Source organism: Poeciliopsis prolifica, unplaced genomic scaffold (genome assembly GCF_027474105.1).
Source record: "Poeciliopsis prolifica strain line A6 unplaced genomic scaffold, Auburn_PproV2 SCAFFOLD040, whole genome shotgun sequence".
NCBI lineage: Eukaryota > Metazoa > Chordata > Actinopteri > Cyprinodontiformes > Poeciliidae > Poeciliopsis > Poeciliopsis prolifica.
In genome coordinates, this window is record NW_026562415.1 from 5,319,137 (window position 1) to 5,346,156 (window position 27,020).

At 40.2% G+C, this 27,020-nt stretch overlaps 1 protein-coding gene across 3 annotated transcripts in view; it reads left to right on the forward strand.

The window, feature by feature from the left end:
• The window catches only part of dock4b (dedicator of cytokinesis 4b), a 112,602-nt gene that overhangs the window by 73,915 nt on the left and 11,667 nt on the right, over window positions 1-27,020 (forward strand). For 2 of the 3 annotated variants that reach the window (XM_055054692.1, XM_055054694.1), the window contains exons 24-49: window positions 361-497; window positions 2,191-2,325; window positions 2,745-2,843; window positions 3,348-3,442; window positions 3,602-3,677; window positions 3,905-4,005; window positions 4,144-4,202; window positions 4,837-4,985; window positions 5,423-5,508; window positions 7,309-7,335; window positions 7,709-7,804; window positions 7,909-7,969; window positions 9,744-9,837; window positions 10,337-10,485; window positions 11,021-11,107; window positions 11,217-11,321; window positions 11,594-11,735; window positions 13,657-13,823; window positions 15,730-15,816; window positions 17,226-17,402; window positions 20,738-20,821; window positions 21,584-21,703; window positions 22,043-22,164; window positions 23,306-23,417; window positions 25,439-25,520; window positions 26,689-26,798. In XM_055054692.1, the coding sequence (XP_054910667.1) occupies window positions 361-497; window positions 2,191-2,325; window positions 2,745-2,843; window positions 3,348-3,442; window positions 3,602-3,677; window positions 3,905-4,005; window positions 4,144-4,202; window positions 4,837-4,985; window positions 5,423-5,508; window positions 7,309-7,335; window positions 7,709-7,804; window positions 7,909-7,969; window positions 9,744-9,837; window positions 10,337-10,485; window positions 11,021-11,107; window positions 11,217-11,321; window positions 11,594-11,735; window positions 13,657-13,823; window positions 15,730-15,816; window positions 17,226-17,402; window positions 20,738-20,821; window positions 21,584-21,703; window positions 22,043-22,164; window positions 23,306-23,417; window positions 25,439-25,520; window positions 26,689-26,798 (2,759 nt within the window). The remainder of the gene's footprint in view (window positions 1-360; window positions 498-2,190; window positions 2,326-2,744; window positions 2,844-3,347; window positions 3,443-3,601; window positions 3,678-3,904; window positions 4,006-4,143; window positions 4,203-4,836; window positions 4,986-5,422; window positions 5,509-7,308; window positions 7,336-7,708; window positions 7,805-7,908; window positions 7,970-9,743; window positions 9,838-10,336; window positions 10,486-11,020; window positions 11,108-11,216; window positions 11,322-11,593; window positions 11,736-13,656; window positions 13,824-15,729; window positions 15,817-17,225; window positions 17,403-20,737; window positions 20,822-21,583; window positions 21,704-22,042; window positions 22,165-23,305; window positions 23,418-25,438; window positions 25,521-26,688; window positions 26,799-27,020) is intronic. The other variant, XM_055054693.1, reaches the window with a different exon arrangement.

Here is a 27,020-nt window from a genome sequence, read left to right on the forward strand (position 1 = left end):
TAAATAGCCAAATTAAAATTGAGGGATTTTGTGTGAGAGAAATTTCAAAACACGAAATTTTGCTACATATTTTGGTACTTTATCTGATAGAATGGTATCACAAGACATTGTAACGGTAACAAAGTATATCATGCAATAGTAAATTTAAACTTTTTTTTAAGCTTCACTGAAAAAAAAAGTATTACATCAAATACTTATGTTTTGCTTAGAAAAAAGCTATTAAAAACCCCTTAAGATTCCAATTTAACTCCAAATTAGCCTCACTTAGCTTTAATTTTATAACCTTTCAAAAGGAAATGTAAAGATAACTAAATAAGAATAATTGAGTGCAATTATGTCATTTTTTGTTCTGTTTTACAGAGTCCCGATGCATCCTGCTACCTGTGGTGCTGCGGGTGCTGCACACCTGCCTGCAGGAGCAGAGAGATCTGGTCATGTGTGCGCGCATCTTCACCACCATGCTGTCCCTCATTAAGAAGGAGGACAACGGCACCGTGGTGAGTACAAATAGTTAACCGGTTACCAAAATGACGCGTTGGGCTGTCTTGAGCTGCGGCTGGTCGCGTCGGTCAAAGTTAGCGGCATCTCCGGATGTAATTGAAGCCGAGCGTAGGCGGTTTTGCAGCTGTAAGATTGATTTCGTGAAGCTGCCTCCCTGGCAAAACGGTCCACAAGCCAGACTGCTTTGTTTGTTTGCGCGCTGTCAATTAGTGGTGGCAACACGGACATTGGCAGGTGTGCGGCTCACTAATGAGGCTGGTCAATTTAGCAGTGGGGCTGTTGAAGTGACTTTGAGCTTTTCCATCTGTCCGATTAGCGTGTGTGCATGTGTGTGTTAAGGATCTGGATTGCACAGATTTTTGCCAGAAGGGCAGTTAATGGCAAAGGCTCCTAGAAGGACAGACGCTGCTCAGATTGGCACCATATTTAAAGGGAGGCGACAGAGTTGGCAGCTTCTCATTATCAGTCCAAAACCTGTATGTTTTGTCAGGTGGAGAGAAAAGCAGGAAGGGAGGTGAACTGCTTTGTTTTGAGTTATATTATATTTTACTTACTTTTGTGAGCCTATCTTTTTTATATTTGAAACTGAAATCAAACACATTTAGAAAAAGGCCTCCAGAGCTGTGTGACTAAGAGTACTAAGGTGCATCCAAATCATTTATTAGCTTAATATCACGTACGAAAAAGTAAAAGTAAATATTCATATTTTTAAACTGGGTACTCTAATGCAGTTGTTAAAACAGTATCTAATGCCAAGAACATTTTTTTTCTATTAAATAATTAGTCCTAAGAGGTAAAATAGAAGGGAACTGGATTATTTATCCTGTTTCTTGATGACATTTTATATCCTAAACAAAAGACTTCCTCAGTTCTGAACATTGTCTGGACGCTCCAGGGATATTGACCGCAAATAATGTCCTGTAAACTTTCTCCTGTTCAGGGTGTGGATCATTGCTAATTAACAAGCCTTTTCATCCGATGATAGTGTTTGTGTGCCTTTATTTTTTTTTTTTAAATTGAGATAAAAATATGTCAAGTCTGGACTTCATGTCACAGAACGATGGAACCTTTTTATGGTTTAGGTTGTATTTTTTATCCTTAAACATGATGGTTCTTCCATCCTCTCCCTTCCAAATGTGCACATTTCTATCTCTGAAAGTGTTCCTCGTCCTGCAGGTGAACTGCCCAGCGCTGCCCCATGGAACCTGCTCTAAAAAAGTTAATTGAATAACTAATGTGACCCTAACAGCTGCATCTGATTACTAATCTAATCATGCTAATGATTCTACCTAATGTTCAGAACAGAAGACGAAGTGTACATGTTCTGGTAACATATGTCGTTATAGTTTGTAGAAGTTGAGAATAGGAAACAGAATCTCTGCTGAACTTGATCAGATTTACAGTATTAGCAATTTTTTAAACAACTGGCACTGTGACAATCGAGACCAGACAAGGAGCTGAGTTTATCTTGGCACTCAGTATAGTACGAAGGATGGGTAGGTTATAAAAAAAAAAAAGCTTTCCAAAGCTTATTAAAGCAGAAAAATGCCACAATGGAGTCACTAAGTGTCTTTTTTCCCCCCTATTCTTCACTCAAATAATGGTAAAATGTTTTTTCTGCTTTGTTTGGCGAATGTGGATGCTGGTAAGTGTCTCCTGTTAAAAATGTTTGATTTCTCTGCTGTTTAGGAGCCTGCTGTGTCAGAGGAAGTGGAGCTAATAGTGGAAAGCCTGCTGGAAGTGCTGCTGAAGACCATCCTGGAAATCAGCAACCGGCCCCAACCCGCTGGGCCTGCCATGAGACTGCAGTTTCAGGATGTCACTGTATGTGTATGTGTGTTGGGTGTGTGTGCTCATCCTAATAGCTTTGGCTCCGTGCAAAATATCCAAGCGTCATTAAGGGATGTTAAATTGAGTTGCGGCTATCACTCCACCAACATTATTACTATTACAGGCAGTAATTGAGATGGGGAGTGGAGATGTTGTTGGTAATAATTTTTACTAAGTGATAATAGAACCTTTAGTATAAGTGGAAGACTTTCCCATTGAGACAGCCATCATGTTGGATTAGCTGTTTGCAGGCTGTTACCTGGATGTCTAACATGTCCTGAAAATGTCAAATAAAGAAAAACAAGGCAAACATAAAAAATAAAAAACAAGAAACAGGACAATTAGACTCTGCAGTTTATCCACTTTTAATGTTCCCTAACCTAAAATGTATTCCTTTGCATTTATTCTGTCAGGGTGAGTTTGTGGCGTGTTTGTTGGCACTCCTGAGACACATGAGTGACAAACACTACCAGAAGCTGCTGCAGGCATTCAACAGCAAAGACGACCTGAGGGTAAGGCCGCTATATATATATATATATATAATATATATATATATATATATATATATATATATATATATATATATATATATATATATAATCACTTAATAAATATATGAAAATACTTTCTGAATAAATCAATATTCTTTCAGCACTGGACATAATTTTTTATTCAGTATTTTCAACTTATCTCACTAGCAAAACAAACTAAATGGAGCATAGCTCAATTTGAGGTTGAGGACATGCATTTCAGCCAATGCCTGCAGGTGACTTGTAATCACCCTGAGATCCATATTTTATCATTTCCTCTTCATACAAAACTGCTGATGTATTGCTGATGTGTGCAAAAGCAATTATTGGATTTAAGGCTTTTTTTTTTAAACATGAAGCATAAATAAAACACCTTTATTATAAGACTGCAGTAGATGAAAGTCAATGCTTTCTAAAACGTGTACACATGAATATGAAAACTGCCTCTAAGTGTCGTCTGACTCCATCTGTGGGTTCATTTTGCAGGACTTCCTGCTTCACGTCTTCACAGTCTTCAGAATCCTAATCAGACCGGAAATGTTTCCCAAAGACTGGACCGTGATGCGACTCGTCACGAACAAGTAAGACCACAAATAGAACATGAGATTATAAAGGCATGATTGCAAGAGTTTTTATTGTTGCTGTTCTTTCTCAGCAGATTTTTTGCTAACATTTCAGTGTTTTTAACAAGTGCCTTCCAGATATGAACAGTCAATAAAATGCCTGCCCTTTCCTTTCAGCGTTATCATCACGACCGTCCTCTACCTTTCTGATGCCCTTAGGAAGAATTTCCTCAACGACAAGTTTGATTACAAGGTACAGCTGTTAGAATCCCATCTTTGAACATCTCCAGGATGTTAAGGGACCTATGCCCCTGGTTATTTGACAATCACTAGTAACATGTTGGGTTAAAAGCGAAAGCAGATCAGACAGGAAGAATTAAAATGAATGGAAATTTTTGTGGAACAAATGCCAAATTTGTCTCTCAAAATTCTATGAAATGCTCCTTTTTAAAATAAAGCTTGGTCTGTGCGATTTTCCAGGTTTGGGACTCGTATTTCTACCTGTCTGTGATATTCATCAACCAGCCTTGTCTTCAGCTTGAGTCCTTCTCGCCCTCGAAGAGGAAGAAGATTCTGGAGAAGTGAGTGTCAGCTGCTGCAAATTGACTCAGACTATTGAAAATCGGTTTAGTTTTTACTGCATGAACCATTTAATCTTTGCATGTCATCAGCAAAGATGACATCAGCATTCCTGATGACAATTTTTCTTTCTTATACAGGTATGGAGACATGAGAGTGATGATGGGCTGTGAGATCTTCAGCATGTGGCAGAATTTAGGTAAACTGAATCCAATGGTGGAAATTATTACATATGTGTGAGACAGACGCACTAAGGCTGGAGTTCATACATGTGGTTTTATTTATTTATTTGTTTAACTGGTCTTCACTTTAATCTAGTAACCCATATAAGTCATATATTTACATTTTCAAAGTCAAACTTTTTTCTTTTTTTAAATGTATATTTTCACAATTTGAGAAGAACTTAAAATGCATCTCAAATGCTGCTTATGCTATGGCCTATAATCTCTGATCATTCAGTGAAGATAAAGACATAAAAGGGTTCACCTTCATTGATACACAAAGTAATGTATCCAGGCAAATTTGTGGAAAGTCTAGTGGAAGGAAAATTTGTGAATAAAACACTTATTTTTAAGTAAAGCATAGCTTCATTATCCATCAGCCATGCTCATTGAAAGATACAGAAATAAATTCTTAGTCTTACTGATTATGATGGTACGTAAACATAAGTAGATGACAAATTTAGCTAAAGTTAAGTCTTTAAAATACATTCATATCACTTCATAAATATGCCATATCAGTTTAAAAGAACAATTTTATTGTCATATCAGGTACAAATGTTCACGAGTCAATCAAAAGTCGAAACCGTGTCTCGAACTTTGTCTTGGTCGTAGGGGAACACAAGCTGAACTTCATCCCGGCCATGATTGGTCCGTTCCTGGAGGTGACCCTGGTGCCCCAACCTGACCTGAGGAACGTCATGATCCCAATCTTCCATGACATGATGGACTGGGAGCAGAGGCGCAGCGGCAATTTCAAGCAGGTGGGAGACTTTCATCGCCCGCCTAAAATCTCCATTTGTAAACTCTGAGGAGATGAGAAGCATCCGTACAAAGGCGGATTTAAAATGTGGAAGATGAAGGGTTCTTCAATGAAAGAAGAGGCGGATTTTATCGGAGTATTAAATCCTACAACCCTAAGAAACGTTAAGATTACATTGATTTACTAAGAGGTCTTTACTCCCTTAACATTTTTAAGAAAATCAGGGACACCAATCTGCATGCAACTCTACTGATAATAGACAAATATTCTGTTTGCTTTTTAGCTTTTTCTCTTTAAGACGCAACAATTTAACATCTGAATTAAAGCTATTAGGTTTTTTAGAGCTGGCAGGGTTTTTTGTTTGTTTTTTATATGTGATCAATGTTGCTGAATTGGCTGAATATCTTCCTTTTCTTTTTGTTTTTTTCCTCCTCCCAGGTTGAGGCCAAGCTGATTGATAAACTGGACAGTCTGATGTCTGAGGGTAAAGGAGACGAAACCTACAGGGAACTCTTCAATAGCATGTGAGTTACTGAAAAAGCAAAAGAAACACAAATTAGACACAACTAAAAATTTAGTCTCGTCTTTGATTTCTAGTTGGTTTTGAACATTAGTATTAGGAAATCTGCGATATGGAGTTTTACATCAGAGCAGTTTAAATCAAGTAGAGTAGTTACATGAAAAGGTAAGTAGTAAACACTTTCACTTTGATCTTCACTCTCACCACATCTGTCGATGGGCTTTCTTCATTCTGTTCGTCTGTTTCTGGATTTCTGTTGCATCTGCTCGTTTGCATGCATGCGCCCGACTTTGTGTGTGTGATATTATCGTCATTTTTTTAACTTTTTTTGCATATTTTGTCCTTCATTGTGGGCTAATATTTGGACATTACTGTCAACTCATTCCTGTGAAATAATAATTCAAGTTCATTTGCATAAGCAACATCTCCTCGCTATCACATACAGGGACTCACGAAAGTGTTTTGCAATGCTTGAACTCATTTCCATTTTGTCGCTTTATGCGACTTTGATGCATTTCTGTGGGATTTTATGTGACAGACACAAATAGTTATGCCTGTCACAATAACAAATGTTGCCGGACGATAAATGGTCCTAGAGCTTTTGGTTTTGCGACCATTTTCAAGTAACACAGTAGTAACAACGGCACAACAATGCAAGAACAAATTCTCAATGATCAAGTGGAATTTCAAGTCTAAGGAACATTTAAACACTGCAACTGGAAGACATTTTAAATATCCAAATTTGAAATAAACCAACTAAACAGCAAATAAAATAAATTCTGATGTCTCTGTAAACAAAATTGTTTTTCAAAAGCTTCAAACTGAAGACTTTTATCATCTGGTTTTTGATAAAAAAAATAAAAAAACAGGGATAAAAGAGAAAAAAAACAATAAACCAAGCAAATTAAAATGTTTTTTCATTTAATTTATTGTGCAATTAAATTGAAAAAGGCCTACAAATAATGCACAGCTGCAGCAGAGGACAGTGGTTTTACTTAAATTTTGGAAATTTAAGTTCACTTATCCTGAATGTGGAGCATCTACTCAATGTTTGATTAACGCTTCACTTGTGAAAAAAGCAGAAAAACTTCCTGAACATTTACTATTAAAGGCTCACAGAATGATTTGACAACCTAATTACAAAATTGTCTAAAAGCAAGTCGGTGTACTGAATGTAATTAGACATACTTTTCAGATTTTTACTTGTAAAAAATTTTTTTATCATTTCCTTTGTCCTTTTTTTAAACACAAGGGGTTCCATTATGCTGTCGGGATGCTTTTCTTAGGTAAGATTAGGGAAGCTGGTGGCGTCCAAACACAAAATCCCAATAATAGTTTGTGGTTATAACCTGACAAAATGTGTAACAGTTCAAGGATATGAAAACGTCCGTGAGACGCTGTAGGTGTGATTTAAACTGTGAGACGTTTTGTCGTAAATCATTCACCTTCTCATCATTTTTTACACATTAGAAATAACAGATCACTGAATAGCCAATATTTATTGTTATGTAATCTGTAAAATGCAGTGTGATTATGCAAAAGAAGTATGTATTTTTTTTCCCATAATCTAATTCTTTTACCCTTATTATTTTTTGCTTATTCTAGTCTGTAACTTCTTTCTTTTTCTGATTAAACTGCAATACATTTTCTATGATTTCAGCTTATTTCAGTTCTGTTTTTGCTTTTCAACAACTGTCCCACCTGCTGTCCTTTCCCACCCCTTAAGCTGAGCCGTGTGAGTTTGTGCCGATTTTTAATCATGTCAATATTAATTTATTCCGCCTATGCTTCCCGCCTGGAGTAGAATTCCTCTGTTTGGTCCGTACCCTAGGTAAGACGCTCTCGTCTTTGGTCTCTGTGTCGTCTGTGTGAAAACAGGGGGAACAATTGGTCCCAAAAAGATACAAATAAATTAAGACTATTGTGTGTGTGTTCTCCTAACTTTCCATCAAACCAACCAGTTATTATAATCTATATAATCTGTTTAGCTTCATGGTTTAACTGCGGCAGGCGAGCCAACAAGCATAGGTGACTCTTTGCATGACCGAGATTAATTTCCTCGTTGCTTTGAGCCCTTTTCTTTCTTCAGTAATTTCTTCCATCGCTATCCCCGTTCCCGTGCTCTCTCCATCTCCCTCGTCCGCCCCTTTCGAGTCTTGATATTCTCTCCATCTTGTCCTCGTCTCTCTTCATTTGTCCCGCAGCTTGCTGAAGAAGATTGAGAGGGAGACGTGGAGGGAGAGCGGGATCTCTCTGATTGCGACCGTCACTCGTCTGATGGAAAGGCTGCTGGACTACAGGTCGGAGAGCACGCACACACATACACGTGTCCTCTGTGATGTATTAGATTGTCCGATTCGGCTCTTGTATCATGTAGAGTGACATGTTCACGTTTATTCCACAGGGATTGTATGAAGTTGGGGGAAGTGGACGGTAAAAAGATCGGATGTACTGTCAGCTTATTGGTGAGTTTTGGCTCTCCCCTTAAAAATGATTATTTATTTACTTCATCTGACGTAAGCATCTGATTAGTGTGAGAGCATTTTGTGCACAAAATTTCTCAGATTTAATTTACAAAAACCTGCTAAAAAATTTGTGACAAGTGCAGTGCTGCAATTTTTCCATCCCAGTCGATTAGCAGTTATGTAAATTAGATGACTGGATTTTTAAAAAAAGAAAAAGAAAGTGATTAACCCACAATCTATGTGAAATTGAAACGTGCTCGCATAATTTGATTTACGAAATAAAAAATAGGCCAACACTGACTGGCTCAAAATCTGTTAAAATGTATGACTTTATCCAATCAAAAACTAAGAATTGATTAAATATGGATGTGGCCTCGTTATGACGGCGCCATCCCTAAGGCTGAGAGATATGGCGCGAATAAAAAATCCTTTTTTGTTGATTATTGTTATTAAATGCAAATTGTCATTGCAGTTTCTTCTTGTCCCTTACAGTCATTTTTCAAAATGTCCTTTGTCTTATTATTTCTTTCTGTGAGTTGACATGAATTCAAAGTCAAAATTAATAGAAGCTGCCAACATTAATCCATATTCAGAATAAACCAGAGTGCATTGGTTGATTTTTTTTTTCTTTCTTTTACAAATTAAAACCTCAAAAACAGAAAATTTGATTCATCGCCCAATCCATACTGATCAAAGTTAGTTTCAGTTTGATCAATTAAGCAATTCAATGCGATCAACATATATGAGGTTACATGTTCTGGGACATAACAGCACATTTAATCAGCATTGCAGTACGTTGGAAACCTGGTTGTCTCCAGTATGACAGTCTGAAAGCTACAGAATCACTTTCTGTTGAATGTGACTGGGGTTTTATCCCAGTCTGGTTTTGTGCAGGACAGCTCCGGTCTGGATTGACTCAGTTAAGAAAGCTGCTGCAATGTGCTACAAAACACCAAAATTTTTTTTACAGAAAACAGATTAGTTAACAAATACAGCTAGTTCTCAGTACACTCCCATTGCCTCTTCCATGCTCGCTCCGTTTAGCTGTCACCCGTTGATAATTCAGCATGTAATATATCTTAAGTCAATCCTATTTTATCCACGGTACATGAAACTTGGAGAAAAAGCTGTCCTGCTTCATAAACTTGGTATTTTACATGACACGGCACTGCAGACGATGTAGTCTTTCATTAGAAATGAGCATCATTGCAGTGAGATTTACTAGTATCTCAGGTGAAACAAGAACAGTAGTAATTTTTCCAACATTTTAACATGTTATTAATGTTCTTTTCATGGCTAGATAAAACTACAGAAACCTCTGACATGTTCTATCGTTTTTAGAATTTTCTCGCATGCCTTTTAAAAAAAAAAAAAAAAAATCTGATTAGATTTGATGTTAAATGCAGATAAATTTGAATGCTTATTAAAATCCTAAGAGTTTTTATGTTCTGCTTATTTTATGAGGCTGTTTTGCCAAAGAAATACTGATTCTTGAAATCTAATGGATGGGAAAAATATAAGCGTGCCCTGCAGGGCTTTTGCTTATGTAAGTAATTCCTTCGCCCGGGTGTGTGGGCAAATAAATGAGAGGTTTCTGTTACATTGCAGATGATATGTTATTGCACCTTTGCCAAGCATCAACATTTTATTTATTTACTTATTTATTTTACCTATTTACATCGTTAAACTCTTGCATTGCTGCAACCTCCTTACCTTCTGTTTGCCCTTTATTTTCTCTCTTTCGACTGAATCATCCAGGTTTTTTTCCTTTCAGAATTTCTATAAAACAGAGCTGAACAAGGAGGAAATGTACATCCGCTACATCCACAAACTGTACGACCTCCATCTCAAAGCGCAGAACTACACAGGTACTCTCTTTGGGGACAAGGGTTTTTTTTTTTACGCGCATTCATATTTTTGCTGTTCTCACCGTCTTGGTATTTATACTCTTTGAACTTTTCCACTTTTAGCCACAAACTTATAGCATTGAGATCTTATACGATGGACAAACTCAAAAGAAAAACTACTATATCGTCACTGGGGTCTCCAAAAGTCAACAACACCAAAGAAAGTTGATGAATTTGCCCGTAGTCGCTTTCTTAAAAAACTATTGCTAGAGCAGTTGCTAAAGGAATACATGAATCAGAGTACAGGCTATTAAGACTTGAGACTGAGGTGAAGTTCACCTTCCAACAAGACAATATAGCCCATAAATTCCACAAAAAAAATATGATTGTAGCTTAAGAAAAAGTGGAAAAATTCAAAACGCACCAGTACTTCTGAACGCCTGTACCGTATTGTTATTCTCCAGTCGTTATCTTAACGGCGCACATCTCATCTGAACTTCTTTATTCGTGATTTTTGCAGAAGCTTCATACACCCTGCTGCTGTACGACGAGCTACTGGAATGGTCAGATCGACCGCTTCGAGAGTTTCTTAACTACCCCATGCAGAGCGAGTGGCAGAGAAAGGAGTATTTGCATCTCACCATCATCCAGAACTTCGATAGGGGAAAGGTGAGCCAGCACACAGCGTGAGCTATCTCATCTTGCATTTCAGTAAAATACTTAAAAGTTTAAGCATGCTGAATCCACAGATTTCTTTTTTTTTTTTTTTTTTTTTAGTACGCCAACATTTTTATAGTTTAATCAGAAGTTTACTGCTCTTCAGAGAGACACTTCTTGCAGAGACAAATGATCAAAAAGCTCCCAAATCCCAGATGAATTTAGGGAATCATTAAAACTGCTCCTCTTGACACAAATATTCCACTTTTCCCTCACGTTCACTGGCTTCACCATCTGCCGGTACGACCTCGCAGGGGCGAGGAGGCAGCAGGAAAAGCTTCGTGTTTAATTAGCAAGTCTGCTGGATTCTGTACCAATACTTGTGCAAGGAGAGGGTGCAATTAATTCTTGATTTTTTTTTTTTTTTTTTGGCTCAATAGGGCCATCAAGTGGCTTGGTAACGATCCTGCATGTTAAATCTGATTTTTCCTCCAGGGTTTGTATAAAGATTTTTTTTCTCTCTCTTTCTGTCCTTTTCGAACCTCAGTGCTGGGAGAACGGCATTATCCTCTGCAGGGAGCTTGCCGACCAGTACGAGTCTTACTACGACTACAGGAACTTGAGTAAAATGAGGGTGAGCTGTGAGAGGAGCCGCAGGCATGCAGTCAAGATTTGAAACAAGATTTCTATGTATCCGTTTAACTTGGGAAAATGTAAACGCACCGGCTGATTTTCTTTGTCAGATGATGGAAGCGTCTCTGTATGACAAGATCATGGACCAGCAAAGACTAGAGCCCGAATTCTTCAGAGTTGGGTTCTATGGAAAGAAGTTCCCTTTCTTCTTACGGGTAAACAGAAACATAATTTTCATATTTTCTATATTGGATTGTGTAATACTTCTCAAGTCTGCAAAATTGGGAAAAAGCTGCAGAGAGAATTAACATTCTCTTACGCAAGACTCCTCCAGTGTAAGGTGACATTCAGCAACGTTTATCTGCGCCATTTAATGATGTAACAGACCCGGTCCTTATTGGAGTTTGCAGTTGCCTGCTCCGGCCACTAGATGTCAAGCTAACCCCGTGCTGCTTCACCTTTAAAACCCCCTCGCTCTTTGCTGCAGAATAAAGAGTTTGTGTGCCGCGGCCATGACTACGAGAGGCTGGAGGCTTTCCAGCAGCGGATGCTCAACGAGTTTCCTCACGCCATCGCTATGCAGCACGTCAACCAGCCGGACCAGACCATATACCAGGCCGATGCACAGTGTATCCTTGACAAGACAGAATCGTTTCTTCTTTTTTTGTGCAACTGTCTACTGACAGCAGAAAACATGGGTACTTGTATGTTTTCTGTATCCATCACTGACCACATGCCATTCCTTGCCGTTTGATCATCCACTTACACAAGTAGACTGTACTGCAGCGTGCATGAGACAAACAAACTGCAGTCAGGTGCATTGTGGTGGGGAAAATACCCAGAATCTGGTTTCCCAAAGAGGCTCGTGATTTTTTTGCTAGCGAATGGGAATAAGACTGTTTGGTTTTGAAGATTCACAGAAAACTAAAATCAGCTAATCAGTTACGAAATTTGATCTTGGGGGCTCAGATTGAGAAATAGGTTAACGTATATTGACTGGTTCAGCTGTAAGAATTGCATTTCTCAGTGCCTGAGCTTCCACAGTGCTGCACAGAACAATTATTGCACTTGGCATTATTCTGTTTTCTGAAACGACTCTCACTGTACATGTAGCACATCCTCTGAATAGCAAAAGGAAAGCTCATTTCGCTTCCATGCATTGCTTGAATTAATAAATACAACATGTTGGCCTTGTTAATTATTCACATGAATGTATGGGACAAATGTTGGCCTACATAGAAGTACCGAAAAGCAATACACAGACCCGACGACTGGAAAAAACCCACTTTATCTACGTCTCAATGTTCTACGTCTACTTCTGGATTACATATAAATCCTCTTGTGAGTTGTGTGTCATGTGATTTCTGAGTGTAAACTTGTGAAATGGATGTGTGTGTATACATCAGTCTAAATGGTATACAAACATGAGCGCACTATGTGCACAGGCAAGGTTATTTCGCACCTGTAGATGTGCATAGAATGCGCGCTCATGTAAATGTGAATTGAATGTGTGAACATTAAAACAAAATGTTTTTAGCCAAGTCTGACCACGTATTTGTGAAATCTTACCACGCATTTTTGCAGTGTCAGCCTACGGGTCCATTCAAAGGATGACAAGGTTTGCATGTGAATCATTTGTGCAAACATGTGAATCGTATGTGAACATTTAAAGGTTGCGCGAATAGGATGTGTGCACTTGTGCCATTTGTAGATGGGGATTGTGTGCCATGTGTTGCGTGTGAATAGATGCGTGTATTATGTGTTGGTGAATGTGACTCATGCTGATGGGATGCGCGCCCATGTATCCGTGTGAAATGATTTGAAAGATGCATGGATGCACACAAATTGTGTGAATGTGAACATCTGAATACATGTGCACCTGAAATGTTTTGAGTGGACATGTGAATTGTGTGTATCCACATGTAATTTATGTATGCGTACATGCAAATTAGATTAATTCACATGGGAATTGTACACAGGCACTTGCTAATTGCTACATGCACAATGTATATGTGTATACAGGTAAAATGGCATGCAGTATTCACGCACATTTACATTTTACATGTCCACATGTGAATCTTCTGGACATACCCATGTAAATTTGACATCGATATCAATTATCTACATCCACACCTGGTGTGTTATTTTTATTCCAATCAATAGCACCTCTGTCGCATTGTTCGCCCATTCGTGTATCCTTGTCACCAACACTCAGGATTAATCTTAATTAGCCGTTCTTTCTACCATAAATCTGCTCATCAGTGCGAGAGTCTCGCCTGAGCTAAGCAAAAATAAACCAAATGGCTTCCTTTGTCTCCGTCCACTGCTTGCTCTGACGACCCCCCACACACCCTATGACCTGTCGACAGCCCCTTCCCTCCAGGCGGATGTGAACGAGGCAGTCAACCTCGTCAACTTTAAGAGGAAAAAAAAGTCTTCATCTGCCCATCGGAACATCCTCAAGTTCCCATGGTCCATTTCAGCTGCACAGCACTTCTCCCTCGTTTGCACTCTCACGCTTTCCTTGACTTGTTGGGGGGGGAATTTCAGACCTGCAGATCTACGCTGTAACTCCCATCCCGGAGAGCCAGGACGTGTTGCAGCGCGACGGCGTGCCGGACAACATCAAAAGCTTCTACAAGTTCAATCACATCTGGAAGTTCCGATACGACCGACCCTTCCACAAGGGAACCAAAGACAAGGAGAACGAGTTTAAGGTAGAGAAAGGAGCACGTGAACACCTACACATGTGGATATTGGGGAAAACGTTAAGACTCCAATCATTCCATTAGCACTTTCTCACCTAAACCACGTGAAACAAGCTCACTGACATCCTTCCTGGCCTCGCTCATCTATCAGGCACCACATATGTAGCAATATTTTGCGCTCAGGTATTAGTCTGTGTATCTGCGCGCATGTTTTATTCATTAGGGAAGCAGCATCGGTAATTATACACAAAAACCCAGGCAGTAGTCGTAGCCGTGTGAGACTTGAGCGCAAATTTAGTCTTTTCAGGCTGATACGGTCCAGCAGCTGCACATACTTTAAGACGCCCAGCAATACAGAACCCAATATTACACTCATAAATATTCAGCTTTTATTGCATGCAGGCTTCATGCCGTTTTCTCATCACTTCCATCAAGGTTACTTGGTTAAATTTAATCACGGCATCACATTTTCATTTAGGCTGCATGTCTCTGGCCTTGAGAAAGGAGTAGCGTGCAATAAACATTAATGTTGTGACTAGAGTGCGCAGCAGGTCTGGTAATGTATGATTATTGTATCATCCCCCGTAAATAAAAAAGCCATCAATTGAACACCGGCAAAAAATTAGTTTTTATTATTTCAGTGGAAAGGCAGGGATCCTTGTTTCTACGTTGGACTCTTCTCTCAACTTCCTGTTCGGAGGCACTTTTCCTTTTTTTTCTTCTTTTTTTGCCTCCCGCAAGTGGTGTTCAGGTGGGTTTCTTGGCCTTTAAAAGCATAAAATCAATAGAGGGCGGCAGGGCTGTGTAGTGAGTCGGAAGACCCTCCTTCAGTGCGAGGACACTGGATCGATGCTGCGCATCAACTCTCAGCTGCTCTTTTGGAGCATCCTGGAGCAAAACTCTGCGTCCAAAACTAGAGTTAAAGCAAACAAATGATCTCATTTTGTATCTATCCCACTTTCTCTTTAAAGTCTCCTCAGAAAAAAAAGGCATTCAAAAAAAAAATAAATAAATAAGTGTAATTGACTTTTCTGTGTGAAAGGAATGTGGAGATGTTTTTTTTTTATCAATCAGTTTATTGATTTTATGAGTTTTTCTCATATATTTCTTATAGCAAAAGGCAATTGAGACTTTCTCATGGCTTTTCTTCAGCAATGGATTAGTTCTTCCGCCTCTCTGACCAGATTAGTGAAGTGCAAAGCTGGCAAATCTCCCCCTACCAGAGCTGTGGATCTGTGCTGCTCCTCCAGAGGCCTGGAACATAGTGTTTCTTCTGTAGCTACAGCTGTATTTATTCTTACATGAAATTGCACCTACTTTAACTACCTGGCTGAATACTGTAAAACAATCAAATTTGTGGTTGCAAATCAACAAGATGTGCAAAAAGTTAGAGGCGTTAATACTTTCACATCAAAAGAACGCAAGGTTTTTGAGAATAAAGTTGGCGGAACCACCGGAGACGTTGGCGTCGCCGCCTGTCACACCTGCACAATAAATATTGAACAGCTATCCACTCTTCGGGTTTGTCGACATGGTTACATTGTGGCACACACGCTGTCACACATGCAGCGCTTTAGGATGAATGTGTTACATTAAGAGCCTCCTGTAAATACTCGAGTTGCCACAGTATACATCCTGTCAGAGTGACCTTGCGAGACGCGGGCGTATTGACGAGCGCGCCGGCCCCGCTGTGTAAGCGCCGGAACGTGAATGATGACATAACGGATCAGACATGACACCTGACCTGCATCCAGAAGTGAACCTTTTTGCAGGATGTGTAGTCTTAAGTGTTGGAAATGGAGAGCATTTGTGCATTAGGCAAAAGTAGGCAAGGGTTTTTTTTTTTTGTTCTGTTGACAAGCACAATCTCATAAAAATAAGGTTTCCTTTATTTATGTATTCATTTATTTTGCAGAGCTTGTGGGTGGAGAGGACTACCCTGACTTTGGTTCAGAGTCTCCCAGGCATTTCCCGCTGGTTTGAAGTCGAGAAGAGAGAACTGGTGAGTCTGAACACCCTTGTTAATAAAAAAATTAATAAAAAATTACCTTGAAGACATAAAATTATACATGACCATCACACAAAAGGGAGATTGAGACACCTACGCACGTATTTACATTAAATTCCCCAAAGAAATGATTCAGATTTTGGGAAATATATAAATATTCACCAGTTTCGTACTTGTAGGTTTGCAAAAACCCTCTAAAATTGTGTCATTCAGAACCCAAAGAAGTGGGTTGACACTGAAATGGCGTCCAGTGAATATGAGAAACACAAGGCAGCTTCTGTCTCTTAAGGTCTCAGTTCATATTCTTTAGTTCCAGCTGCTGAACGTGCTGCAGAACTGCCTGAATGTAAATTCTGAATTACCTTGTGATGGTTTAGCAGCATATCTGCATTTGAAATATGAAATCGGCTAAAGGATTAGGCTTTATGAGGGACTAAAATATAAAAGTCAAAAGTAGAAAACAGAGGATGAAAAGAAAAGCTTGCTTGAACTTGACCAGGAGCCGAGTAATTGCTGCTTGCTTCCAGTTGTAAAAGAGATGCTAAGATGATTAACACCCACTTATGAAATGTGGAGAGCATTTTAATTGTTTGTTGTCTTTTGCTTTTCACGAGATACTTTTAATAGTTTTTGTTCACTACCGGAAAAAATGGCTCTGAAAATTTTATGTATTATTTCTCAAGTAAGAAAATGTACAAAATGTGTTTATTTTCCCTTAAGCAGAAATGTCTTAATTTGACCAATTAAATATATAAAAGGTCTGTGAAAATTGTCAATTAGAGTTGAGTAAAGAAATGTAGAAACTACCCACTATTTCAGGATAAACAAAAGATAAAACTGAGCTGCCTTATAGTGGTCATTAAAAGCATGAAATCCAAGAGAATTAAAAGTGTGGTGTGAATGTTTAATAGCTCAAATTTAGAAGGCAGAATAGGAGGAACACGCTTGATTTCAGCTTTTCATAGTTGAGGATTATAGAAGATTACAAAAATTACATCCATACATTTTTTGTGCTGACATTTAGATTTTTTTCCCATGTCTTTTCTTCCACTTAACTTTCCACAAATTTGACTAAGCTTAATTTTATTCTCTATTTTATCATCTACCTGTGATGTTTGTTGTGAAGCATGTTTGTCACTTTTGTGTTTCTCCATTGTGAAATATTTTTATTTCTGACGTTAGAACTTTTATGAGAACCATGTCTTTGATTTGTTTTATAAGCCATAATCCTCAAACTTTACAGAAATAACAGCTTGAAATCTATTAATGTGGTGAGTCAGCGCGAGTTTTGTCGCCTTGGATGAAATAGAAATGAGCCAACAAGTCAAGTGAAAATCAAAGGAGTCAAAAGGCGCCCGTGGAGTTGCTGTAACGTTGAACGGAACGTTTCCCTCGCCGCGCAGGTGGAGGTGAGCCCGCTGGAGAACGCCATCGAGGTGATCGAGAACAAGAACCTGCAGCTGCGCACGCTGATCACCCAGTGCCAGAGCCGGCAGATGCAGAACATCAACCCCCTCACCATGTGCCTGAACGGGGTCATCGACGCCGCCGTCAACGGAGGCCTGGCCCGCTACCAAGAGGTACAAACGGGCGGCGGCGGACGGTTCCTCAGAGACCGAGGGTCGGGAAGCACTGACATATAGATTGCCTAATGATGTATGAAGGTGGGACGCATGAAGCGGAGGGGGCCGTGTGGGGAGAGAGGAAAAAAAGGAGCAGCAGATGAACAGCTGGATGGATGGATGCACGAGCGGCCCGGCGAGGTTTTGATCGAATTTATAGATGAGTGGAGAGCAAGAGGAGGGCTGGGAGCAGAAAAATGAGATAGATGGTTGATGCTGGAATGAGGGGATGGAATGGAGCTCTCAGTCAGCGAATAGATGGCTGGATGGAAGGATAGATGAGGGGAGAAAGCGGCGTCACATAAAAAAATCGCATAAAGAGAAATAGCGGGGGGGGGGGGAGGAGTGTAAAGAGATGGATGACTAATATTAGCTTATTGAATGAGGTAGGAGGATTTATGCAGCTGCCGCATTATAGGATAGAATAGTAAAAGCCAGACACAAAAAGGAGAGACGTCTTCCGTCTCGCCGACAAGCATTTGCATCTGCTTGCAGCTTCTCGAGAGCAGCGCGCGGGTGATTGGAGGATAACCGCGCGGCGTGCTCCTATTTTCCAGGAAAAGCACAACAGCCTCAGAAAAATTAAAAAGAAAGGAAAGGAAAAACAACTTAAAATCTACTCAAGAAAATAGTTTTTAGCCTCGGCAAACTGAGTGGACTCTTGCGCTTGTCGCTTAGCAACTGCTGTGAGCGTGGATCTGGGCTGGAGGGGGGGATGCGTTTCTTCATTGTGCCTGTTTGCAGGCCCAGTGCAGAAAGCTGTATCCATGTTTCTCTGCTGCTTTTAATCTCTTGTAACCCCTCCCCCTTTCTTTCCATAATAATAATAATAATAAAACAAATTTGGAATATTTCCTCACAAACTGGACAGGCATGGCTCCTTTTTATCGTGCCGCAAGCACACTGCCACCGGCATCAACCCCCCGATTTTCCTCGAGCCACGCACGATGTCGTGAGCGTTCACGGGACCGCGCCTATAAATCTATTAATTTCTTCTCCCTCCTTAATGCCGATTGGCAGCCGTGGAGGCCCTGCTACAAATGAGGGAGAAATTGTCATTATTAATATTCAGATTTATCACTCCAGTCCGAGCTGGAGCCCCTTTCCAAAGAGGAGGAGGGTGGGAAGAAACGCGTTGTGATTTATTTTCCCCTCCCATCAGCGCTCCCTCTCTAATTGGACTTTGCTAATGATTAACTGAAGTCGCTCGGTTGCCGGGTCCCACTCGTCGCAGTCCGACGAAAAATTTCCATCACGCTGCAGATTATCGATCAGCTTTGTAGCCCCCCCCTCCACACACACACACACACACACACCCCCGAGGCTCATGATTTGTGGTTGAAGCTGAAATGCAACCAAAGGGGGAAAAAAAAAGGGGGGCGAGGGGACGTACAATATTTATGCACTCAAATGTTTTAAAAGTTATCTAACCATTTTGCAGAGCTTAATAAGATATGCTGTCCTGTGCGGTGCATACTAATTTGATTAAGATTGCCATCTGGTGATGTTTGGAATATTAAAACACCTTGAGTATTCAGCCTGCGAAAGCCGTTTGATAGGGATCTGTGTTTGTTTGTGACTGTTTAAAGCAGCCTCAAGCATCTTTTCTCTCAGTCTGTCTCTTTCAAAACAGACAGCTGTGTCCTTGAGAGGAACTGTACTGCACTTTTTGCAAACACCCCCCCTCCAACCCTTCTTTTTACCTTTTAGTGCCTCTCATTTTTTTTTCTTTTTTTTTTTCTTCTTTCTCTTCTTCTGAATTTCCTTATGGGGCAGATTTGAGAGCAGGTTGTGAGCTGGGCTTTTTATCATCTCATCCTCTCTCCCCGCTTTCAGCCGAGTCTAACACAAACTGGGAAGGATTTGCAGTAATCTGTGGACGTATGACAAGTGTTGATGCCACTGTAAACAGCAAGGACTTGACAGTTTATGTATAGGGAATATGAGGGGGGAACAAAGCTTCCAGCTCGCAAAGGCGAGAACGTAAGGGTTTGGTTCAAGGGCAGTTGCGGTTGCTGCCGCTCCTTTTTGCCATCCTCCGAACAGCACAAATGCAGGACAATTGTCTAAATAGTTGGGCGGGGCACAATACGGTGCAGCCTCATACGAAACATGTAGGATAGTTTCCCAAGTGAAGAAGCTGGGGGCACCAATTCCTCATTGATGGCATCTAGAGGAAATGGAAAACGATGAGTTGTCTTTCGCCCTCGTTTCTAACGCCGTCCTGGATAGCTGCCCAAACGGCATTTTAAAGTCTGACACTTTTCACAAGACCAGGATGATCAGAGATTTTTGCTACATAAAGGGTTTATATTTTATAAATCAGATATGGAGTTAAGTAAATTTGCAGTCAATTTAGAATCATTCAGTCCAGGTTAGAGCTGCTGTTGTGTTTCTTTCCAATGAGTTTCTCCACCAACATACCTGAAACATAAGAATCCATCTAAGAGATGCAGAATGGCAGCTCTGAAATATTGGACTTTTGTAACATTGGATTAGTCCTTATGTTTTCCTGTTTATGCTAGACTATTTATGCTCGTCTTAATCTGAGACCGTTTTTGAAAGAATTCCTGTTCAGCGACTTCGCGCACAGTTCAGGCTTAATTTGTCCGATTATTTAAGAGTTTGATCAAAACCAGGAAAGTTAATCCTTTAGTTTAGCTTCACCAAGAAGCCCCAAAGTACAAAATGCTCACACGAGTGAATACTAACCACCAAATATCATTGGTGGTTAAATAGTAGGCAGTCATTCTGTCACATGGTCATCACAAAACGTAGCTACCAATGAGAAGACAAATATCAAAGAGTAGCCAGGCTAATTCACCTCGAATATTAGCGTATTTGTTTTGTTGTAAGCACAACCTATGGCTAAATTGCACTGGTGCTTATTATATTTTTATTACTCTTGCTTTTATCTAAATAAAAGCAAGAGTATATAAATGACAAAAGTAAAATTATGAATTGAATTAGTATGATATAGCAGCAGGAGTGCTTTTTGCTGCTTCTTTGGTTATGCAATCAGAAAGATCGTGTTGAAGAGAAACCTTTTCTTGATCTTGAAATCCTCCCTTTCTTGTCCTCGAAAATCCAGTGGAAATAATGCTGCTTTTGTTCACTTTCCTTGTGTGTTTTCTCAAACCTTCCTAAATGTATTGAAGGACTGCACAAATACAAGAAATAAAACGCATTCGCATTCCCTGAGTGATGGCCTGCTGGGATTCAGGTAACATCGTCACGCAGAAAGCAGAGCCGCCTTCAGGCCTTCAAATGTTCTGCATTTTGTTTATTTGCAGGCCTTTTTCGTGAAGGACTATATTATGAATCATCCCGAGGACGGAGACAAGATTGGCCGACTGAGGGAGCTCATGTTTGAACAGGTCTGAAATGAAAGAAATAATTATCTTTCAAAAAAGCAACAAACTGAGAAATGCTGTACATTTTTGATTATAAAAATGTACAGCAATACAATACTATTAATTGTCATGGATCCTATATCGGTTTAATTTTTTATGCATAAAGATAATAGCAACTGCAGTGTCTGTTCATCACCACTATGAATATAATGTTAGTTTAGTGTTTGCATTTGAACCATGCTTTGTTTGGAGGAAAAACACAATCATTTATGTTTAAATAGTGAAAATTATACACAAAAACCCAAACTATTACATTCCCCACCACACACATTTTGTACACTGCATTGGTTCCATTATCTTTCAGCGATATGCTGAGAAATCTTACATTTTTTATCACTGTTGACAACCTTTTTTCATAATTCTGGCTGAATTAGCAGGAATTGAAGACTTTAGTTTAATGGGTTTGCTTACTGGCACAGACCCTGCTTTTAGACATGGTCCATACATTTTTAATAAGTGTAAGGCTGCGTTTTGTCCCAGAACTTGAATATAGGCTGCTGATGCTCCAGCAGGATATATAAAGTGAAGTTCAAAGATTTGGAGGGAGCTGTACACCTTCATTATCCCATCCACTTTATGCTACCCACAATTAGATCTGACAATGAACCATGCGGCATAATGTTGCCACCACCATGCTTAACAGTTGGTCGTCCTCTTCCGAATAAAATATACTTCTCGTCATTCCGGGCAAATATCAGGCTCGTCATTCCTGTCTCTGCGTTCCAGGCGCACATCTTAGAATACGGCCTCGCTGTGCACGAGAAGTACGTTCCCCAAGACATGAGACCTCTCCACAAGAAGCTAGTGGACCAGTTTCATCTGATGAAATCCAGTCTGGGCATACAGGTAGGCCACCAGGTTGTCAATCAGGTACAGCTTCAAGCATATCAAACAGAATTTTCCTATCGTTGCACATCTTCTGTCATTTCCTTTGAATTATTAAAGAACAACTTTGTGGGAGCGTAAAGCAAATTCGACAGCAGAAAGCGTCTGCTGTGCTCAAGCTTCCAAGCGAAATGTCCCCTGCGGTCCACCGACGGCAGGGGTGGAGGGGCGGAAGGGGGTAGCCACCCCTCATTAAACAAACTTCCCCTCATCTACATACCACAGATTTTATTTACGTACCACACGCTGGCGCCGAACAGCGTTTTTAATCATCCCACTTTCCTCCGTGTAAAACCGCAGGAGTTCCCTGCTTACGTGCGCGCGAGCCCCGTGCCCTTCACTAACGGAAGCCCGCGGACCTACAGGAACTCTGTGCCCAGCATCATCAGCCCCGACGCAGGCAGAGGGGTTGCAAGGCGGAGGTGATGACCATTTTCTTTTTGTGCATTTATTTGTAAATTGCACCTATATATGTGTAGGTGCAATTTTATATATATATGTGTGTGGGTGTAAGTGTGTGCAGTCTCTGTGTTGAGCTTTGATGAAAATGTCAAAGACGACTATTTTATCGTGTTAAAAGATTTAAAAATGACCGTAAAAGCAGTCTGTTCGGATCTTCCATCTGTTTATGGTGTTGGTTTATAATAAGGGAAAAAGTGGGAGGGGGGAGCCGAATAGACAGTTCCCCTACAGGGATCTGTCTATTCGGCTGACTGTGGGTGGCTGTGTGTGTGCGTGTGTGCATGTGTGTGTAGGTGTTTTGATGTGTTCAGTGACCCTTCCACCCTGTCTACCTGCGACATTCTCCTTCCACAGTCTGATCCCACAGGGCACAGAAACTTTGGAGACGCACGCATCACTTCAATCTCACCGCGACATTTACCTTTTTTTTTTTTTTTTTCTTCCCCCATGTGCAAAGTTTTGGTTTCTGTGGAGAGGGGGAAAAGAATGCAAAAACTGTCGAATATAATTTAGCTTTTCTTTAGATTTTGATCTTGTTTTGATGAAATGCTGAAGTTGTAACAGTTGTTTATCATCCAGACTGACGCCCCTCTTCTTTTATGTTTTCTGCCGGTTTGCCCTTTGTGTTGGACTCCATGGTGAATTTATGGTAAGTGAAGCACAGTTACCTGCAAAAGTAAATTTTATGGAATATATATATATATATATATAATTGCTATAAACTAGCTTAACTGTTTAAAATGAGAAAAATCATTCTTGTTGCATGATGCTGCCTCCATCATGTTTCACTGTAGGCATGATTTATATCATGTTTGCTCTTAGCTAACCTGTCATTTTGCATAAAACCTTATGTAGTTTTTTTTTAACACTTATAAGATTGTTTAAAAAAAAAAAAAGAAATGCACTTCACTTTACTTATGTGCAACTTTAATAAAATCCTCTCCAAATACTCCGCTGAAGTTTATGGCTCATAACGTGAGAAAGTACAAAAACGTTCAGTGGGAATTTAAACTTTTTTGACCGATAAGAAAATAACTTCATTTCCTTTTACAAAGATCCACCGTAACAAGCTCTCGCCTTCTGTCTCGTCAGCCCCTGCAGCTACCCTGCAGTGAACCGGTACTCCTCGTCCTCTCTTTCATCTCAAGCCTCCAACGAAGTCAGCAACATTACCGGGCAGTCGGAGAGCTCAGATGAAGTCTTCAACATGCAGGTAATCCGTCACCAGTAAAGCGCACCTGCAAGCAGCCTCTCGTGCACTACCCACATGCCCCGGAAAAGGCTGTTAAAGTAGTAGATTGAGTCCACATCCTAACATTTGCCCTCCTGCTCCCCACAGGCTCAACTCGCATCATTTTTTCTTTTATTCCTTTTCTGAATCCACCCTCGCTTTATTTCCCCCTGCTCTCTCTCTCTGACCCTTTTTTCTCTCTATCATCTCGACTTTTCTCGTCCAGGGCTCTGTCCGACCAAGCAAATTGTCATGATTATATCAATTCAGGACACGGTGCTTTGTGCGGGCCGTCCAGGGAGCCTGCCTAAGTCTAATCTAAACTGGATTTGGCCAATTCAAAGAGCTGCCGACAACTCCTGGCAAGCCATCCGCGGCACCTGGCAGGACCGGAGTAATAATAAGAGAGGGGAAACATGGGAGGAAAAAGAGGCTGCTGTCAGGAATCTGGCTGAGTCAATTAGGATAATAGATTGGAATATTAAAGCATTTCTTTACCTGAAAAAAAAATGATATAATGTGACTTTTATTTTAAGATGTTGCTTGCAGTTATTTGATAGGTATTAGAGTGAGGCACCGGCTTTATCACTACAGAGAAGTTCAAAAGTATTCATACCAATAGCAGACTTAGATTGAAAACTCAAGAGATGGATAAACATTTAATATAACATTTTAAAAATGTCATTGGATCATTGGAAAACCTCCTTATATCAATTTGGTCTGTACATATTTCTGCTGTTCCAGTGTTTCGACAGTTGGCTTCAATATTTTTGCTCCCTCCACAGATTCTTTGTCAGATTCTAGTCATAACGCTGGCTGAGGCGTTCATACAAAAATAAAAAGAGCAAAGTGTTGTTATTGTCGGCAATAAGACTTCAAAGGACTTCGATAAGGACTTTGAAAAGGCTTGATACACCATGCCAAGTTAAATGAACGGGTGTCACCAGCTCCACTGTTAAATGAAAGTCAACCATCCAATTTCATTCAATTGGATGGAAATTAAAATGAACGGGGAAAACAACCTGGTTTAAAATGTATCTCGATGTCCATCAGCTGCATGTTGGTGGATCAAATTTCATAAATTTCTGCTGAGAGCCAGAAAAAATATTCCTAAGTGTCCAAATGGCACAATAACTATAAACAAACTGCTGGTGTTTGAGAACCCCAGGAGCCAACAGTGTTGCTGATTTACTTTTTCATAGAGATCATTATTTAGAGTTTTGGAGATAATTTTAATTCACTTATTGTTTTGGGTTTTTTTCCAAGACTCCATCTCACCAATATCAACTTAGAAAAACTGAGAAACTTTTTTTTTTACTGATTAAATATGATTTAAAGCATATCAAGGTTCCAGTGAGGAACATTAACAGTGCTGTTTGGTTTGTAAGCCACCAACAGATGTTGCTATTAAATGAATTATGACAGGTGCTCTGGAAATATGTCTATATACTGTAGAGTAGAGATTGAAACACAAATGGTTTTATTTCCTCCAAAGAAGTGGTTAGTATTGCTAACCACTCCAGTGGAGCAAATTGGCAATATTCAAAGTTAAAATTTACTTCTGCAAGTGCTGGCATTGTTTATTTGTCAGAAACAATTTTCTCCTAACCAGTGCTACGTCACAGTTGGCCGACTTTTACATAGCTAACTACGCTAAAAATGTTGCTTACTTTACAAGTTTTTATTTGTAGTTTTAAATCCATCTGAAATAGCAGAAGTAAATGGCACTGACTGTGCAAATCACTTGAGCTGCTGCTACCATAGAAGACCTGCGCCTAACTTAATCTTATTGGAGGAAAAAGCTTTGATTTACTCCAAGTTGTCACTAAAAGTGGCATATTTCCAGAGGTGATGCCACACTGTCTGTGTTTGAACCAACCAAGTTGGTGTTGGTCACTTGGTTGGTTAAATAAATACATAAACCTTGACTTGAAGTTTATTAATGTTAATGTTTTTTTATGATTTAAGAGAGATGCTCATAATCTCTTCTTTCCCACCTCCAGCCCAGTCCATCTACCTCGAGCCTCAGCTCCAACCATTCTGCCTCGCCCAATGTCACCAGCTCAGCCCCCTCCAGTGCCAGAGGTAAGGTGGCTCCTATCAAAAAAAATAAGCCCCGTGTCTCAGCATCCAGCTGATATTTCAGTCCCAAGCGGTCTAAATCGAGTGTTCTCTACCTGCAACGTTGTACTTTTAACCTTTCGGCGACGCCGTCTCCCAAAACGGAACGGCAATCCTGTCTGACGAGGTTGGAGCCCGGCGGAAGCTCCTCAAAGAGAATGTAGAAAAAGTGAGCTTGAAGGAAAACAAACCGAGGAAAGACGAAACAGAGAGAATGCAAAATGAAGACTGATAAATAAATGAGCGGGAAGAAATGGTGTTGAAGGGAACATTGCACCGACGAAAGCGCGCAACGTGGTAAGAGAGAATAAGAGATTGCTACAACTGAGCTTATAACAAGCGCTGTCCAGGCCAGACTCGGTTATCCGAGTGTCCACCGCTGGGTAGAGTGAATAGCTAATGCCTCATCCTGCTGCCCCTCTCATCCCGATGAGTTCAAATGTGTAAATGTGTTTCTGCCTGATCCCGATCATAAAAAGCGAGAATATATGAAGACAGTTATGGAAGCGTATGCACTCCCCTTTGGCAAGCCGCTGACAGCGGGCGGCGCCCTTATAAAAGTGCCCTCTGTCTACCATAAAGCGTGCGGAGAATTATTGCCTCTGTGGTGCTACCTGAAGGAGAGGCAGCGATTGCCATCTTATATTCATATGATAGTCTTCCAAGTGCTGTCAAGTTGGCTAATGGTTCAAGATTCATGCAGCAGCTGCTGAGGGGATGGGCAGCAATAATGACGAATTTGCGCGTTTGGATTTTGCCCCTATCTATTGACTCGTGCTACAGATGTAACCGTGTCAAGCTGTGGCTCACGTCCCTGTTGTGATTGTCCAGTGTAATGGAGGAGGCAAGGGAGTTAGGTTAGAGGGAGTGAGGAGAATGCGTACGTGTGTGTGTGTGAAGGAGGGGCCAAGCCATTTATCATGTTGTGGAGCTATTGAGGCTGAAAGGACGGCAAAGAGAGAAAGGCTTGGAGGGAGAAAGAGAGATTGGCCTTTTCTGATTGCCAGTATTTGCGGGTAATAGCCTAACACCTTGCTCCCTGTTTGGTCCTGAACATGTTTGCGAATGGGCATGCTTGCATGCGTGTGTGTGCGTGAGACACGGCTCTGACATATCATACCGTTCATTTCAGGCTCGCCTCAAATGGCAGAAAAACACAAGCATTCCAGAGAAAATGCCTGTCTGTCTCCACGAGAGAGACCGGTCAGTGCCATCTTCTCCAACCACCTTGATCCTGCACAGGTTGGCAAATATAAACGTATTCATTGATGTACTTTGACGTTTTTCCTCTTTGTAAATTTCTCATTTATATTAGTAGTTGATACACTGCCATGGAAATGTTTATTGTCTTGCAAAGTTCTTGGTTTTATCAGTTACATAAATTCATTCAGGTTCCAAAGTCTTTAGCCAGTATTCAGTAATAACTTGATGTTAATGTGACACTAAATTTCCAAATACAGTTTT